Source organism: Halyomorpha halys, unplaced genomic scaffold (assembly GCF_000696795.3).
Source record: "Halyomorpha halys isolate HHAL.00 unplaced genomic scaffold, Hhal_1.1 Scaffold2352.1, whole genome shotgun sequence".
NCBI classification, from domain to species: Eukaryota; Metazoa; Arthropoda; class Insecta; order Hemiptera; family Pentatomidae; genus Halyomorpha; species Halyomorpha halys.
In genome coordinates, this window is record NW_027104704.1 from 11,067 (window position 1) to 30,343 (window position 19,277).

Sequence of the window (19,277 nt, forward strand, 5' to 3'; positions counted from 1 at the left end):
TATTCCGATATTATCGGTTACTCGATATCGATATTAAAATATCGGATATCGGAGACAAAATATCGATATTTCGATAATATCGATATCGATATCCCATCCCTAGTTTATAGGCGGTAATAATGTTGTTCTGGGATGAATCGGGCGAAATGTTTGATTCATCACCTGATTGCATATTATTTATAAAAATAACAAAAAATCATAAAACGAACCATGAAGCAAGAAAATACAAACCAAAATGTCTAATAAGCTGCACACACGCTGGAATAGAACCGCACTCTAAGTCAGAGGCTGTCCACATTTTTTTTACAATTATAGTGCTCGTGAGGTATTTGCATTTTCAATAATATGAATGCCGAAAAGCTGCGTGGGTTTAACCTCTCCTGTAATTTAGAAAAAGAAAACAGTAATGTGACAGTGAAAAAGAACTTGGAAAGAAATACGATAGTCAATTAATATTACTAGTAAGTTGTAGTAGATATTAAAATAACATAAATTACAAACTAAAACCATAATTACCAATTATAAACTTTTAAAAGCTGCCTCTATGTCTTTGTTAAGAAATCATCTATTCCATTTGCTAAGCACAATGTGACCTAAATTAAATATGTGCCGCTAAAACTCATGCAGGATTAGGTACTTTGTAAGGAATCTACTGTTAGTAGACCAATGGTTGTGCAAGGAGGTTATTTGATCAGAATCGTGCTTTCCCGTCACGTTTTTACCCAATTAAGGGTACCCACTTAATGAGGCTGGGTGGTCCTACAGTAAATGATGTTAAAATTACTAATATACGAGACACGAAAAGGAAACGTAAAGTTTAAACATAAGTAGACCATTCTACAAACGTTTCACAGAAGAATACGTTATGACTTATTAATTGCTTGTCTCATATTTGGTACAAGTAGAATAACTCTCTATGATACTGGATGCCGATGCGTAGGCTGACACAAGTGACTTGAATCCAAAATAATTTATCTTTAATAGGAGTATTCATGAGGTTTTAAATGTAAAATGTTTCAATATGTTAAATGTTATAAGTATGGGAATGTGAGCAGCCTAATTTAAGGCATAGCATGGACTTTATAATAAACGAGCTGATTTTTCAAAAACACTTACACCATTATTCCTTTCATCATTTCAATTAATCGTTGATATTTTCATATATATTATAATTTTACAAAAAATCCTTCGTTTTATCAAATTTTGGACAACAATGCTCAATATTGGACACAAAAATAACACTGATTTATCTTTAAAAAACTTTAACAATTCATGAGCAATTAAGTTGGTCCGGTATTAAGATGAAACACAAATCTACAAAAACATAGTTTTATTTTATGTTTTTACGTTTTATATTAAATAAATCTAAAAAAGTTTATGACCGACATGCAACCACAAGGTTTACATATTTTGAAGGACAGCATGTGTGTTTCAGGGAAGGGCCATCATCGCCATCGATAGCTGAAACAATAACTGAGAATGGGGAACGAGGAGGCATTTGTTTCCAAAATGAAGTTTAGATTTCACCAACTAACGCCTGTTGAACAGATGTGATACTTAGGACTCCATCTTGACAAGAGACTTACTTGGAATCCACACACAAAACTGAAACGACAAGAAACTGCCCGTAGATTACGATTGCTACAACACTTACTTGACAAACGCTCTAAACTCCCCATTCACTACAAAAAAATTAGTATACACTACGATAATCAGACCAATTTCGACATATGGAATTGAGCTCTGGGGCTCTACCAAGCCATCAAATTCCTCCCGCATCCAATCCTTACAATCCAAAAACCTACGTAAAATCCTTGATGCTCCTTATTACGTTACAAATAAACTTATCCACAAAGACCTTAACATACCATTCGTTGCAGATTTGGCCAATTCGTTGGCCCAAAACAGATATGCGTATTTTCATTCCAAAACCTTACCCATCCTAACCCATTAATTCTTAATCTTTTATCCTTAACAATCCCTGATAATCCTCCGAGGCGTTTGAAAAGAAGATGGCCATGGGACCTTCTAATTTAAATTAATGCTTTAAGTACCACCATTGGTACCACTTCCCATGATTTTCAAGTGTATATGAAACATACACCATATTTACTTATTGTATTTATTACTTGTACAGTTGTAAATCGCATTAAATAAATATTTCACCAAGGTACATTAGAGGCATGGATGTCCGAAATAGAGTGGAGCAAGATAGCACTCATAAATCACGAGGAGTTGGCGCCTACTAAGTTAGATCCAACCGACGAGCTATCACAGAACATAGCAAAATGTGGGCGTGTTATGAAAACACCTAGAAGGGTTATTAAAGAAAGTTAAAAGTAAAAAAAACAAACTATATATGTATATGTATGTTTCACTGTTAGTATCATTGATTATCTCTAAATTTAGTGTAATGTAGTTTTTGAGTTACTAAATATAGTAGTATTAGTACTAAATGTAGTATTTCCATTTTTTGTTTCTAAATTTTCTTTAAGGATAAGATGCTGTAAAATTACATGGCCCATGTCTGGGTAATAGAAGCATTGTGTGTTAATAAAACAGTTTAATGCAATTTAGGCTTTTATTTTTTAATTGATTGGACATTTTTCATTAAAATGTCAGTATTACCATTGAATATTAGAAGATTGAGAAATTAAAACTATAATCGTTGAGTAGTTGTGCTGGAACTGATGTACCTGCATCATATTCTCTTTTCCCAACAATGGCAAGAAAATTACGGGAAATGAAGCATTTCCTTTTCTTCTTCACTGTCACTTTTTTTTTCGTGGGTTAGAAGAAAGCGAAACCTATTCATGAATCGAAAGTTAGGGAAAGAATTAGTGTCTCAAAATCGAACTAATTATTGCCTACACTCAGTAATCTTCCTCATGAAAAATGGACTTTTCCCTTAGAATTATTTTCAATAAAGTATGAGAGTATTATCTATGAAATAACTTTGTCGTTATCAACTTTATGGTTAAGAATGTTAATTTTATTTATACTCTTGTGAATTACAAGAACAACATAAAATAAATATTAAATACTTTGATGATTTATTAATTATAAAATTGTTAAAGTTATCTCAAATCGACCATGTCTATTCAAGTTAAGCTCCAAAGAAAAAAAAAACTGGTTAGGATATAAAAATTTATTTGGTGAAACTAACAAGAGAAACAAAAAACGTATAATCAAAATAAAACATTTAGAGATAAAATAAAGAATAAAAATAAATAAAAGAGCCTTCAATATAAAATCAATTGAGTAAACTGAATAATGAAAAAGGATTAAAAAGATTTTCAAAATTAATAACCACATTTAAGTACAATGAATACTGAGTGTCGGTGTATCCCATAGGTCAGTGGAAGATATTTCTTGATGTAATAGAAATGAAGGACTATTGTTACCAAGTCATTACCAATAAAAATTGGTCAAAAGTTGGTGGGGCAATGTCTGTACATTAATCACAAATAAAAATAAAATGTCAAACACGTAACGCACGCAGACAAACTCGGTTGGTAAATTATACCACCGATATTCAAGACCAAAGATTGTTGACCGGTTGCTAGGCATCGCCAACCATAAACATAGGCAACTCCCACTGAGCGTTATTCTTACATTTAAATATTATAATACAAAACACTGCTCTACAAACTCCAAGGGCTCGGGTTCGCATATGTAGGAGATTTTCATACTTCCTTACATTATTCTTTTAGTTTTTTATATACCCCATCCTAGATTCCAATCATATAATCCCAGATCACCAGTTTGGATTCCGAACATCCCACTCCACTATCCAGCAATGTTATCGTGTGGTGGAAGTTGTCTCGTTTTCTTTGGAGCGCGGAATGTACTGCGCGGGAGTCTTTTTTGATATAGAGCAGGCTTTTGATCGAGTCTGGCACCCGGGACTGCTTTACAAACTCCGTCAATTCTTACCTCCTACATATTTTCTCATCATCCGTTCCTTTCTTACTAACAGATTATTCCAAGTAAACCACAATGGTTCCTATTCATCCCTCTATTTTCAATCCGCTGGTGTTCCTCAAGGTAGTATTCTCGGCCCCATCCTCTACACCATCTATACAGCTGACATACCAACAACTCCTAACACTATCCTTACCACGTTTGCTGATGACACATGTGTGCTCACAGTTAGTAATAACCCTTTGATTGCATCCCAAACTCTCCAGTCCCATATCACAATCCTCGAAGAATGGTGTCGAAATTGGAGGATAAAAATAAATCCCAACAAATCACATTTACTCTTCGTCGCAAACCTGCCGACTGCCCTACAGTATACTTTAATAATGTGGCTCTTACCCCTGTAGAACAAATTCGTTATCTTGGACTACATCTTGACAAACGACTAACCTGGAATCCTCACACAAGACTGAAAAGACAGGAAACTGCACGCAGATTCCGACTATTACAGCACTTACTAGACAAACGGTCTAAACTTCCAACTCATTACAAAAGACTGATCTACATGACAATAATAAGGCCCATCTGGACATACAGAGTTGAGCTTTGGGGCTCCACTAAACCTTCGAATTCCTCTCGTATCCAATCTTTACAATCCAAAATCCTTCGTAAAATCCTCAATGCTCCTTATTTTGTTACTAATAAAACCATCCATAAAGACCTAAATGTTCCTTATGTAACCGATCTAGCCCGAACCCGATATTATTCCTTCCATAATAAACTCCCTAACCACCCAAACCCACTCGTTTCTAACCTTGCTTCCTCTTCCATTCCTGGCAATCCTCCAAGGCGCCTGAAAAGAAGATGGCCTCGTGACCTTATATTGTAAACTTTTTTTAGAGTTCTACAACTGGGTAGTAGAACTCTAAAAAAACAAAAAAACAAAAAAAATACTTTTTTGAGTAAAAAATATTTCATTCCCAACTATTCTATGCTTAAGCCTCAAAACGAACTTAATTCTATCCAATTTTACGTTATAAATTGCCGTCGAGTTTCAAAAGGTGATATATCTCTGAATTATGCATAATTTTTGTTTCCTGAAAAATTTTCAAAATCTGATTAACTCTACCTCCTTTTTTCATCATTTTAATGGAAATCATTCATTTCATCCATCCAATGGGTCCCAAAATTTCTGAAGAACATTATAATTTATTTTGACACATAACTTTTGCATCATGAATGGCTCTCACATACATACGATATATACACTGTGGCAATGTGTATTTTCAATAAATGTTTGTCTCTGGTAATTTCAAATATTTATTTCGATACTTGATTATAGTGCAAATTATAATCTCGTTAAATGTATTTCTTGTTAATTTTGGTTTTCGAAAAATATTTGCTAGATTTCTTGTGTACAACCTGTAATTTAATGTTATTTCAAATAACTTTCTTTTGTTAGCATAAGAAAACGAGCACTGCCTCTTTGTGATGCTAGTTAGAACTTTCTATCATATTTGCTCAGAGGAAAAACTGTTTCATAAAAAGAAATATGTTTTAATACGATCATATTGTGTTATATGTACACAAAAGACTTTTTCTTTCGCTGATAACTTTTTTGTTCCTTGTATAAAAGTGTAGTTAATCATTAGTTTTCCAGAGAAGGACCAACTTACACAAAACAGAAATATGAAAAACAATCTTCTTATCTTATATTCTATTATTTATTTATCTTTTTGGTTAATTAATGAATAATCATGAATTTGAATTTTATATTAATTGCCAACAACAGAATGAGAAAAAATAAATGTTTTCAACGTTACCAAAATGCTTGAACTTTCAGATTATGCAGGATTAATATGCATTTGAAGTTTTTTCTTATTTTCCTACATACTAAACTATTCTAAGAATAATTTTGGCAACATTTTTATGTTTTTTTTTAGTTAAATATGGGTGTCGCGAAATTTTGTTAGCCAAACGAGGGTACCATGTAATATTTTAAACTGCCTTGAAGAAACAAGTTTGGGAATCGCAGTTGTAGAGGAGTGTAAACTTCACTCATCCTTATACTAAAACTTTTGAGAATCATATTAGGAAAATTAATTTTTTAAAAAGAAATTCACGCTGTATCCCAGTTTTAGGCGCGTTTTAAATATTGCTCGATTTAACTATCTTAAAGTCTCTTCTTCCAGTTTTAAGCAAATATTTCAAAAGTGATATAGGACCAAGACTCCCAGGGGGTCTAGTGGGGCGAGTCCGGCCGGGAAGGATTGCCTTTTTTTGTATTATGATCCCTCGTGAGATTGTGACATGCCGTATAAATTAAACAAATAGGCTATTCACTCTGAAAAAGTAAATAAATATAAACATTGATTTATTTTTAATTTGAAAATTTATTATCCAAACTGAATTTCAGTTGCTGAAGTTTGGTAGATTCAGTTGAAAGATTGGATAGATATTTGTTTTTTTTTTCGAACTTTATTTTGAAAAAATATTTACTACTACTTTTCTTTTTTACTTTAGGAATTTGTAGTGGTATGATTTGGGACAGCATGTTTTCAATCTAATTACATGACAAACATAATAATGAGCCTTAAAATATACATTTATAATGAAAAAAATTAATTTTTACCAATGCTGCAGTATTTTTTATTTCCTGCGCAACATGATAATAGTTAAACCGAACCACGTTCATTTGCTCAAGAGCATCCGGGGAAACAGTTTGCGTCATTTGGACAGGCCCGACTTTCACCGCAAGCAATTGAGAATTATTCGTGAGGCGCTGTTCCCCAAATGTAGCTGATACAATTTGCTTCTAAATATCTTTTACACTCAGCAGCTCGCAAAGATTCGAGAGAACTTCACGGTTCGACCTGCATGAGTTATCGTAATGACTTGCATTATATTCCTGCGACAAAGAAAGTTTATACTTTCTCAGTCGTCTCGGTGGAAAGGCCTCTGAATCGTTTCTTCTAATGGTCGGTGACTGATTGATTGACCATACGCCATGCTTAAATGCCAACATGATAGATGGAAAAAATAAACCAGGTTTATCGACGAAATAAAAAAAATAGGTCCATGCTATGAACATACTTCTTCAACTACCTGTAATAGTTTTTAGGAAATTATTTTCCTTTACTGGAAGAAGATAATTGACCTATGGAGTATATTGTAGGAAGATAGTCCGAGTGGTGGTCTACAAAGGTACCAAAATAGTAGAAAAAATACTATTTATTGTTATTCAACGTTTCGGCCCACTTTGCAGGGCTTCATCAGGCCTGTCTGATTGAGAAAACATGACAATTGACAGCAATTATTTTCAGTGAAAAAATAAGTGATGAGTTTTGAAGAATTAAAATTAAAAAAACCGTGAAATCTGTGTTCAATCTCGCGAAATTAATAATCATATAGAATTATATACGTTTACATCTATGTAATTCTAGGTGATTTAATTTTGAAAAAAAAAGTAATGTTAAATTTTTTTTATTGTTGATTTTTTTTTCTTCGTGTATTACATATGTCCATTATTGAAAAAAATAGATCAAAAACACATATTCAAAACAAAATTATAAAATATTAAAAAAAATAATGAATAGTTTCAATTTTTTAAATATTAACATCTGTTGAAAAAAATTTGTTTGCTGGGAACGATATAAAATTGATCATTATACACATAATGATATAAGTAATATTTGCCTCAAGTGTTTAGTTGATAATAAGAATATACAATTCTCACTATTATAGCTTTTTTGTTTATTTAATTTTGGTTGAGGAAATAAAAATTAAAAACAAATTGCAATACAATATTTATATTTGGTTGAGGAAATAAAAATTAAAAACAAATTGCAATACAATATTTATATTAGAGAAAAATACATAATATTAATAATAAAGTAATGTACATATAATAAAATATCCATATTAATATTTACATATTAAGCATAATGAGTTTACATTGATAATACATTATAAATAAATAGAATTGGTATAGTAAACATTATAATTATGTACAAATAATTATTTCCATATTAATACACGAGATTATCTTATACAGAATAGAGAGTGTAACATTATAAACAAATCCGTTAATTATGAACGTCAAATATACACATTGGTCACATGTTAAATGTTTGGTTCTTAGAATCATATTTGTGTTTAATATAACTTGAAGATTGGTATTACATAGGTAAACTATGTGAAATAGGAAAATTAATTTCATTTAAGGTGTTATTTATTTTCAATATATGTAAATTTATCATAGCAGCGTTAGTTATACTCAATGTTTTAAATGTTACACACTGTATCTTTAATTAATAATACCTGAGATATATCGTGGATCGTAATATATCACAGAGCCAAGCGTCTTTATCTGTCTACGTCAAGATAATTTCTTGTTCTAACCCAGGCTACACTGTTAGCCAATAGACATTTGCCTCTGTGGTATATCTTTCTCGAAATAGTCCATTTAACGTTAGAATGCCCTTTATTGAGTAATTTTCGTTTAGGGTTAAGCTCCTCTTGGCCCTGGTCCAACTACCTTCTATAATTTCTAAGAATTAACAACACTTTTTTTGGTGGCTTTTAGTCTGCGTTAAGAGATAATAAAAAAAAACTATAGGAACTATATCGCAATTATATATCATATATAATAATTATATATTAAAGGAATAAATTAGAAGTGAGGTCTTATCATTTTTAGTAACCTTATAAATTAATTATAAGTAGATTTTTATAATTAATATTATTATTAACATGAAAAGTTGATTTGTTTTCCTACTCCTTTATTTTATAACCTACATTGTTAAAAAATTAAACTCCAAGAATGATTTGAGCTTTATTTTGTTCTCCATAACCCATATTTATGAAGCTATATTGTTCAATTAACATAAATATTTTTCATAATTTTGTAACCTTTTTTCGAAGTAGAATCAGTGGTAGTTTCTGAACAGAGGCAATGAAAGTTTACACAAAGTAACAAACTCAATAAAACAAGGTAAAATACCCATCATAAGTAGTAACGCTTTCAGTTTTAATAATAATTACTTCAGCTATCAGTATAAACCAGTTTCAAATCAACTAGAACACATTAAAAAGGATAGTTATATACATCATCATGTTTATACCGAAATAAACAATAATTTATTTCTATGTAACACAGTCAATCGACACAGTGTAAATTAAATGGATTAGAAACCAAGTTAACTTTAGTATGCTAAATTAGCTGTTGTGAAACACACGTTGCACCCAAGGACAGACTGCAGTACAGCAGCCGATCTGTGCATACTATGGGAATATAGGAGCTGGTACAGACCTATAACATCAGCCCTTCATTCCTCTCCTAAACCATTTCAGGGTTTCACTCCTCTAGGTGAGTGAGTTGTGTTTGTCAAGATGAAGGCACTCTGTTTTCTTAATTTACTTGATAAAGTAATTTTATTCTTATTTTATAATCCTGAATAGATAACGTGGACATGTATACAAAAAGGAATAACCACCACTGAGTAAAATTACATTTTGAATCTTGCTAAAATAAAATTGTCATTCATTTTTAATATTGATTATGCAGTGGAGAAAAAAGATCAAAGAACTTTAAATGAAAGAATATGATCCAAAATATTTCATAATTAGAATTCTTTCAAAAATAGTTTACAAATTAATTTCGTTAACATAATGCATTTTCTGGAGTTTCTCAATTATAAAAACTTCAACAAAATAGGGCCAATTTTTTTTTCTTATTATTTTTATTTCTTTATATGAAAGTGTACTGACCTGTTTTAATAATTACTATTTTTATAACTTTTTCTGACCGCCTGATCGTAATGACTAGTAGCGGCCTAATTATGGTTTAGTCGACAATATTCCAGAACTCGCCACCAAAGTGTTGCTGCCCTAAGGATCAAAGAAGGAACCAAGGTAGTTGGCCGCGGACGATAGGCCAGGCGTGGCATTGAGGAGCCACCCCGCTAGCTATATGCTCTGGTCCCCGATGTAGGAGGCCCAGGGAGAGGTGGTGGACCTGAGGGGCGGCGGGGGCGGAGGTGGTGGTGGCTGGTGGTGGATCCACTGCTGGTGGTTCGCCACTTCTGGTTGCGGCCTGTCCTCCCTCACCCAGGGGTCGTCGTAGTGGATGGAAGGAGTGTGGTAGCTGTGCTGGGCTCCTCCCCCGTGGACGTGTACGTGGACCTCCTTGCTCGGTCCCGCCCAGTGGGGGTTGTAATGGGCGTACTTGAACTTGGCTGCCAGTCCCGCTGAGCTCATCACTAGCAGCAGCACCTGGGAAAAAGCATGCCATTTCATCATTTACACAGTCATAGTTTACATAAACAACTTTTTTACTATTTTAACCTTATGCTTAACACGTGGTATAGGTGGTATCACTTCGTTGGATGTCCTTTTCACTAAAATATTTTTAATGTGGTGTAGATAGCTGACCGTAGATTAATGGTAGGAGAAGTTTGTCGGGGGGTGCAGTCAGCAAAGAACAACATAAATAAACAGATAGCCATATTTATTTATTTTATGCCGACGTTTCGACCTGAGTTTCAGGTCTTCGTCAGGGGTTATGGCGTGTTGCAGGCAACCTTCTACGCCATAACCCCTGATGAAGACCTGAAATTCAGGTCGAAACGTCGCCATAAAATAAATAAATATGGTTTTGTTTATTTATGTTGTTCTTTGCTGACCGCACCCCCCGAAAAACTTCTCCAATCATTAAAATATTTTAAAAAAATCATAAATGATAGTAATATTGTTTATTAATATCTTTCCCGTTTTATTTATTGGAATTTACAACTTTATTACATAAATCTATTAAATAAGCATATTTACTAGAATTGCTCAATAAATAACCATATACATCTAGCAAATATTCGATTAATTGTATTATAATGGCATGATACGAACCTATGATGAAATTACTCATTTGGTAGTACTAGAATACAATTTCTAAATTAGAAGGTCTCGAGGCCATCTTCTTTTCAGACGCTTTGTGGAAAGTCAAAAATGAAAACAAAGGTTAAAACCTAGTGGGTTTGGGTGGTTAAGAAGTTAATAATGGAAGGATTGCTATCTAGTTAGCAGCTAAGTACAAGAAAATCAGCTTTAAGAAAAACATAATTAAAGGTTCTCTCTATTAGGAAAGTTACAACCTTTAAATTAATTTTTAGACTGAATAGATTTAGGTATAAACTCTGTCCAGTTCAAAATTTGTAAGTTAAGAGAGATTCTTAAACTGTATTTTTCATGATGTCAGTTTACATGTACTTAGCACTACTGTGAAATAATCCATCGATTTAGAACGTAAAGGTTTTCATTGATGACTTTATTTTCACATAGTAACGAGCAATGAGGATTTCACGAAGGATTTTTGGTTATAAGGATCGTATATGAGAGAAATTGAGAAACCTAGATATAGTTCACTAGTAAATAATAATAAAAAAAAAAATCGACCATATCATTCTACCTATTAAAGAGATAATCGTGAAACAGCCACATCGGCAGTCCATGTGACTTTTAAAAACTTAATCATGTTCCCAATTTTTTTTTATCGGAAAAAAAAATTTTCTAAGCCCCCTGGTGGAGGTCAAGATGGACAAAAAAACGTGTTGAGAGGAAGTTCTTTTTTAACTGCATTGGAAATGCATTTGAAGAGGTGGCTGAAGAAATTAGATATTTTGGATAAGACAACTGGATATGTGGTGTGTGTTAGTCTGATGACCCTGTAGGTATTTCGAAAACGAATCATCCTATTTGGCCTAAATTTGATTTAAATTCTTTAACTTCTTGTTTGAGAATTTACTCTTGAAGCCTTTTAAAGTCTCAGGAATCCCTTTAGAAAATTTTCATTGAATCAAGTTGTAACATCTTGTCAGTACATTTGGATGTTTGTCCGTGGTATAAATTGGGTTGTTGATACCTTGGAAACGGGAACAATTTACGAAATATAACAGTTATTCCTTTTCATTGCTACCATTGGATTCTATCGGAAGTCGAGCGTTGAACTACTAATAGTTTATAATAGAGTATATAGGTCACCAACTATTTCTGTGATTTACCGCCTGATAAAGAAAAATAACAAGTACTTTTTATTCTTCATGATTATGATGGGTTAGGATTTCTTTTGTAAAAGAGAAACGCCCTACTATTTCGGGTAGCAGTCGGTGTTACGGTGGATCATGATTTAACTTGGTGAAGAAGGTTCTTAAAGGCGGCAGAGCTCTGTGGTTAACAACTCCAATAAATAGTTCCACTTAGTTTTACTCCTTTTCTTGGATCAATTTACATTCGAGTGAATTATTATCAGGTCCGCCTTTACCCTGGGAAAAATAATATTTTGTCTTATTTCCCATAACGTGTTTCTGTCAACAATGTTACTGTATGGATAAAGGTACAATGAAACCGAATTTCATAAGTAAATTGTAGTAACAACCGTTTACTATTTTAAATAAAATGCATCACAATATATTTGTTTCATAAATTTACATAATAATGGCAGGGCAATTTAATGGAGTGTATAAAAAAAAAAAAGCAATCTGCTAGCCAATTGCTCGATTCCACCACAGTGATAGCATTCTTTGGGTTGGCTGTCAAAGAACTCTTAGATCGCAATTTCAACTTCCGCAAAATTATAAATTTTTTTCCATTGAAAGAAATGGGCCATGAATTGAAACAAGTAGTAATCCGATGGTGACCGGTCTGGAGTATTTGGTGGATGAGGCAGGAGTTCGAACTTCTTCAAGTTCTTTAAACTTTTCTTTGGTTCGACGGGAAGTGTGAGGACGAGCATTATCTTGTTGGAATAAAACTCCTTTTCGGTTGATCAAAGCAGGATAACGCTCTGACAACATCGCGTACAATCTTCCCAGTCGTTCAGAATTCGTAGAGCATCCATCAGGAAAAAAATCGTGATGAATAAAGAATTAAAATTCCAAAAAAACTAACTGATTTTTTTTTTAAGAAGTCGATTAGGATCAAACAAGCTTAGATAATGCTCTAAAGGGATTATTAAGTATTGGTAAGTATTAGATAGGAGTAAAATATTTTCAGTCCTTTGAAATCTTAAATTTGATAAAACAGTCATTTTTTTATACACCCCAGTAGTAACAATTATTAAAGAATTTTGTTCACAAAAAAACTTATAAAGCTTTTTTTTACTTATAAATTCTTATAACAATATAACAAACTTATAGCAACAAAAAAAATGAAGATTTTTCGTCATTAGATTTTTTTTTTTTAAATCAAAACGATGGCAACACGGACGTATGTTGGGTGATAAGTGAAAGTTGAACGATATTTTTTATATGGGAAAGAATCGGTTGAATGGATTTAGCTATAAGTAGCAATAAACCCTTTCCCCAGAGATATGACTATCGGAAAATAACTATTCTACCGTTATTTTGCTTCACATCCGTCCATCGAGAAAGTACTAAGACGGCTACCACGTTCCTCAGCAATGAGACGTGATTTTTGGAACTGGGCCAATCCTGTTCGTGTTGCCGCCCTGAACGAATTGGGGATTACTTAGCGCTCTGAGGTTTAGAGTTGTTTCATCTTTAAAAAAATAGAATAAGATTCAAATTATCAGTTCCAGAAAAGTGGGTTGGAAAGGATACGGGAGGAATTGGATGTTTTTATTCGAACCCCATAACTGAACTTACGGTAATCTAAATAAGTCTTATTAAAGCAAGGAAATAAGGCTTGTCTAATTAACTGAAAGCTTAAACCATTTATCGTAAGTGCTGTAATAGTTGGAATCGTTGAGCAGTTTCCAGTCTTTCCAGTATTGGATTCCATGTTAGTCGTTTGTCTAAATATAGTCCTAGGTAGCTGATAAGTGGTATTATTTAAGGATTCTATATGACAGGAAACAAATCGTTTAAAACATCAACACGTTCTCCATGTAGATTTCTCTAATTTCAAAACCAACTTTGGGGTAGAATTACTTGAAAATACCGTAAAAGTTGGTACATTCCACCTGATAATTTTTTATCAACCTACTGGAGTTAGTAAAGTCTGGAACTTATATCTCAGCTTTCTTCGATCATAAATAAAATCCGTCAGATTACCTTGTGTAAATATCAATTTAATTTTTTTTTTAAATGTGGAGCAAGGTTTATACGTTCGTAGCATACATTTTAAACATCTTAAAATCAATAACTGTCGCAATTTAATGCTGTTACCATCGATGAAAGGAACAACTAAGAACAAATAAGAGAAAATAAAATAATAAATTTATTATTCGAAATAATAATTCTTCGAAAAAGACAAATATTTCTTATAATTAATATGCATTTTCTTCTTGAAACAAAATTAAATAGTTTTTATTTAAAATTATTTAATTAGATTAATGACCTAATTAAATAAAGTTTATACACTTTTTGTTTTGTAAATAATTATATATATTAACCCAGAACTTCAGTCTAAGGAATTTATAAATAATGTTTTGGAAGATCGTTTATAAGGCCATGTGTAATATATGATAAATAAATGGTTAATTTAATATTTGAGTTATTCTGACCGCCCCCCCCCCACCTACCGCTTTCCTTTTTTATAAATGATGTCTTTGAATAAGTCTAAGGTTAATATTTCTCTTGTATTACATTGCTGGGGGATTCTTTAATTTGCTTTCTTCTTTTAATATAAAAGTAATACAACCAAACATAAACCAAATATTTGTTAATATTAGTTAATTATTAGCTAATATGAATCTATTAGTAGTCCATTATTTGGAACACATTCTGGACTACACATAATAAACCTTTTCTAAAATAAGCCTAAGAATGTCAGTGTAGTAAATCTTCTTCCACGAGTATAAAGTTATATTAAGTAGTCGAAATATAAAAATGCACTAAATTAACCTCTATTCAACCCCATACCTTATACAAGAATACATTAGAGCTAATTCAATTAACACAGTGCATTTGGAACGGCTAATACCACACAAACACCAGTGGTCTGCTTGTTTGCTTTTGGCTACAAAAGTATACTGACACAGACTTTATTTATGTATATATATTTTTTTAATAACTGTCACAAGCAGAATACTTACACCAATGGTGAGGCCCTTGAGAGCGAAGACAGTGAGCAGCGTGAGGAGTGTGGTAATGACACCAAGCTTGTACATGATGGGAAGCATTATCAGCTTCATTCGTCTCATCATACCAAATCTAAATGTTCTGCTTTCTGAAAGAAAACAAAATAAAACAATCAATAAATAAATTATAAAAGATATTTAGGTATTTATATTTATGCTGTCATTGATTGACTATTATATATTATGTATCTGTGGCTTCGAGAAACCATTAAAGTCAAAATTCTAGACTCTAAGAAAGATTAATTTAATAAATAATTAATAAATCTGAAGGTTTTCAGAAACTGGATTATTCCATATCAATTCAAAATACTTTTGAATCTCAAAATTTCAAATCTTCATAAAGTATAGCACATTTGTTCAAGTGGTATTGTGGCGGTAGTGTGGGGTCAAAATTAAACTTACCAAGACTACCAGCAAGATGAATATTACTACTAATAAATATTATCATATTTTGTTTTATGTTGGATGAAAAGAAAAGACATGTTCAGGTAAAAGAGAAAATTGTCAAATTTAAATAATAGAAAATATATACACATGTATAAAGAATGATATAAAGTTAAAAAACAAAAATGAAAATGTGTCAGAAAAATAACAATAAACAATAAAATAAAATTATGTATAATTTTAGCATATAATTAAAAAAATTACTATTTATATTAATAGGTCCCAAAAAAAAAAAGTCTTTACTAATGCTAACTATGCTGTGTGTGAGGCAAACCAATGCATTTGGGGAGCAAAAAATTTTAAAAAATTTGTTTTCCCTCTGCCCTATGATTTACAAAAACCTATTTATTCAAGGAATAAATTTGAGAATTTGAAACCATGTACTATTTCAGAAAATTGAAATTAAAAATTTTAAATGTGGTTGTGTGATTCAAAAATAAGTAGATAATCTTAGTAAAATTTAAAATTTTTTAAGTCAACATCCAGAACGTTAGTTTCTACGCTTTGACAGCCGAAAGTTGCTGCCGCACCTAGGATGCCGAAATCCATTTATTAGAAGGTTACTTAAAGCATGCTCACATTGTGTTGTTCATAGTAGTTTTTTTAATTGAACATTCATTATTCTAATTTTTTTTTTTTTTTAAATCTAAAAAAATAACTATTAGTATTATTACCACACTAGTTTCTACACTTGTACTATGAACTAATACTATTAGCTTTTATTATGAAACAGGGCCCAGGTTGGACATGTATAGTGGCATAAAAGAAAATGAGTTAAGACATTCTGACATTATTTTTTTGTTTGTATAGAAATGTAAATATTTTTAACTTTTCAAAGAAATGTTAATCTGTTAACATAATATAAAGAAGTATAATCTTTAAAAATAATTTTTTTTAGTTTTTCAAAGCTACAGATACTAAATGCTAAATGTTATATTCTGATATTTCAGCAGCTCTAAAGTTCTAAATTTAAAAAAAAAAAAAAAAAAGCAAGTAGTTGATTAACATTCTATACACCTGCAAGACAGTCCTGTTCTAGCGATCCAAACAAACAGAAAGGAATACTCGAAACTCTTTCATATTCAAATATGCTGAGTCGCTTTCAAGACACTTTGTAAAGATGTATTCGGCAATTAGATGCTGTTGTCAAACAGAGCAGAACTTTCGGCTCGATGACAACGAGTCTTATCTTCGGCTGGATAATTAAAACGTTACACTAACCGGAAATTTCTCTATCCTCTCAAACGCTTCATCTTTTGAGGACTAGTTACTAAAAATAAGACCTTTCTATTTGTTGGAAGATAAAAAAATATAAAAATGATGGTCTGGGTCTGGTCAAAAGAACTTAAATAGTAATAAAACTATTTTTTTATAATTCAAAGTTTATTCTGTTTTTTTATTTCCAGTATGAATATAAGAGCTTTACCACTTTTGGTAACGAGGAAGCAAAAGTTCAAAGATAAACTGGGTCTGCTTCTACGTTATTAAAAATTAAAAATAGGGCAGTGCAGAAATGTTCGTGTACGCTCAGGAGGAGTGAAAGACATTGTAAGGCCGATTTCACACATAACACCGTGTGACTGCTCGCAACGGAAACGAAAGAACCGTAGGCGAATTACCGGAAAATACTCTGGATTATAGCATTGAGGAGATAGGTGGGGATATATAAAGAAAAGTACCGTTTTATATTAAAAAAAAATTGTCGTACCCTTCATTAAGAGTAATTACATTATTAGTCCATACATAAATAATAAAATAAATGTATTAGGTATATTTTAGTGCATCTTCACCCTTTGGTAAGAACCTCTGAGGTTTTAGATTTTGTGTTAGGGAATTTGTTTAATGAGAAGCCATTGCTTCCTTCTTAATTTACACACTCTTTCAGATATATAATTAAAAATTATTTATTTATTTAAGATTATTTTAAAGTAAATATATACACTTATTTATTCCTGGATGGGATTAAATAAGGAATAAAGCGTGAACAAAATGAGTTAGTTTTTATTTAATTTTTGGCCCTTACAGAGACTATGGAATATCGAAATGTAAATTGAGAATAAGTTGTGGTGATAAATTTATTTTAAATTCAAATCATTGTGATTGAAGAAAAAAATAATATCTACATATATGTAAGTGGTTCATTTCAATTTTTTTTTTATTTATTTATTTAATGTGATTTACAACTGTACAAATAATAAATACAATAAGTAAATATGTCGTATGTTTCATTTACACTTGAAAATCTTGGAAAGGAACCACCCATTGGTGATACTTCAAGCATTAATTTAAATTAGAAGGTCCCATCGCCATCTTCAGGGATTGTCAAGGATGAGAGATGAAGATTATAGGGTTAGGATGGCGTAAGGAGTTTGGAATGAAAAGACGCATATCTGTTTTGGGCCAAATCTGCAACGAATGGTATGTTAAGGTCTTTGTGGATGAGTTTATTTATTTAAATTTTTGAGCGATTTATTTTTCATTTCAGAAAGAATGTCAAATCCAAAAGATAATGTATAAATTGAAAATTAATGTATATATTGGTAGATGAATGTATAGATTGGAGAGGTAAATAATGACTAGAGTAGCTACATATTACTAATAAAATAAAAATAAAAAAATAAGTGAATTTAAATTCACAGATCTGTTTTTTTTAAATAATCGTCCATAGGTAAGCATTGAAATAATTTTGGCTGATATATAAAAGGACTCATATGCATAAGCTGATGTTCCAGTCCGTTTGAATATAAATTCAATTCGTCATGCTCCTGCACAAATCCTTTAGGTAGGACATTGCTGAATTAATCAGTAAAAACAATTCCTTTTTAAAGCTTTTTCTTTCTTACTTCCTTGTGAACTCGAGTATTGTCAAATTTATTTTTATTTTTTATATCATTACTTTTACCAGTGTTTAAATTGTTAAATTAACAAACTATATTTTCATTATAATAAAAAACTAAACGAAAATATGAGGACATGACCTGTAAAAATCGATTTACCGATCAATAAAATGAGTTGACAGTATATTATGAACCTTGAGACCCCATCTATCAGTTTCTAATGAGAGAACTGTGCAATACTAGCTTTGTTGCGGAAGCAATCAAGAGAGAAAACCGAGGTTTTTTAGAAAACCCTATATATTCGTCAACTCTTCATTAGTAGTCGAAACTGGCTATATCCTATATTTTCCTCAACTTTGATACAAAGCATTCACCGCTAAACCTGTGATAAAGATAAGAAATGATTTCAATGATGTTCATAACTTTTATAAGTATTTGAAGTATTGTGTCTATATAGAACTTTATATTGGATTTCCACGTTTGCAACTTGCCTTAAATTCAAGACTTTATGCTTGACAAACAAAGGAGGTAACAAACGTCGGTAAACACACGCTTGTTTTTTTCTTTTTATTTTTTTCGGCTATTTCATTCGATTTTCATTTTAAGAAACTAAAGATAGGAGAAACGAAAGGAAATATAAATATATGCAAAGTAGGTTGTAGATGATAAAAAAGCATTCATAAATAGTACATAACCTATAAATTCAACCTTCGTTCTAGAATTTTTATCAGAACTTTTTTTATTTAATTACCTAGGTATATAGTGTTTTCACAAATACTTATTTGAGCTATTTTAAATAAAAAATAAACTTCTAAAGTTAACAAGATTTCAAACAAAGTATTTACATCGAAGCGATATAATTTTGAAATATACACGAGTTAATTATTAAATCCAAAATTAATTCTTTAATTAATTAAAACACGGAGAGCACAAATTTTTGTCTGTTGACACTTCTAAAACAATGCAAACTGAAAACAAACGCG

At 31.6% G+C, this 19,277-nt stretch overlaps 1 protein-coding gene across 1 annotated transcript; it reads right to left on the reverse strand.

Moving 5' to 3' along the window:
• Window positions 1-7,909: 7,909 nt before the first annotated feature.
• On the reverse strand, window positions 7,910-15,100 carry LOC106691435 (uncharacterized). The gene is made up of 2 exons (XM_014437203.2): window positions 14,969-15,100; window positions 7,910-10,194 (listed from the first exon to the last, which is right to left on the reverse strand). The coding sequence occupies exons 1-2, from the start codon at window positions 15,077-15,079 to the stop codon at window positions 9,889-9,891; spliced, it is 417 nt and encodes a 138-aa protein (XP_014292689.1). The 5' UTR covers window positions 15,080-15,100; the 3' UTR covers window positions 7,910-9,888.
• Between the last annotated feature and the right edge of the window lie 4,177 nt (window positions 15,101-19,277).

What these genes read in the sequence shown, in the direction of transcription:
- LOC106691435 (XM_014437203.2), bottom strand. Translation starts at nt 15,079, where the DNA reads ATGATGAGACGAATGAAGCTGATAATGCTTCCCATCATGTACAAGCTT. An exon ending in TCAAGGGCCTCACCATTGGT is followed by an intron (nt 10,195 to 14,968) that starts GTAAGTATTCTG and finishes GCTTTTTCCCAG; the next exon opens with GTGCTGCTGCTAGTGATGAG.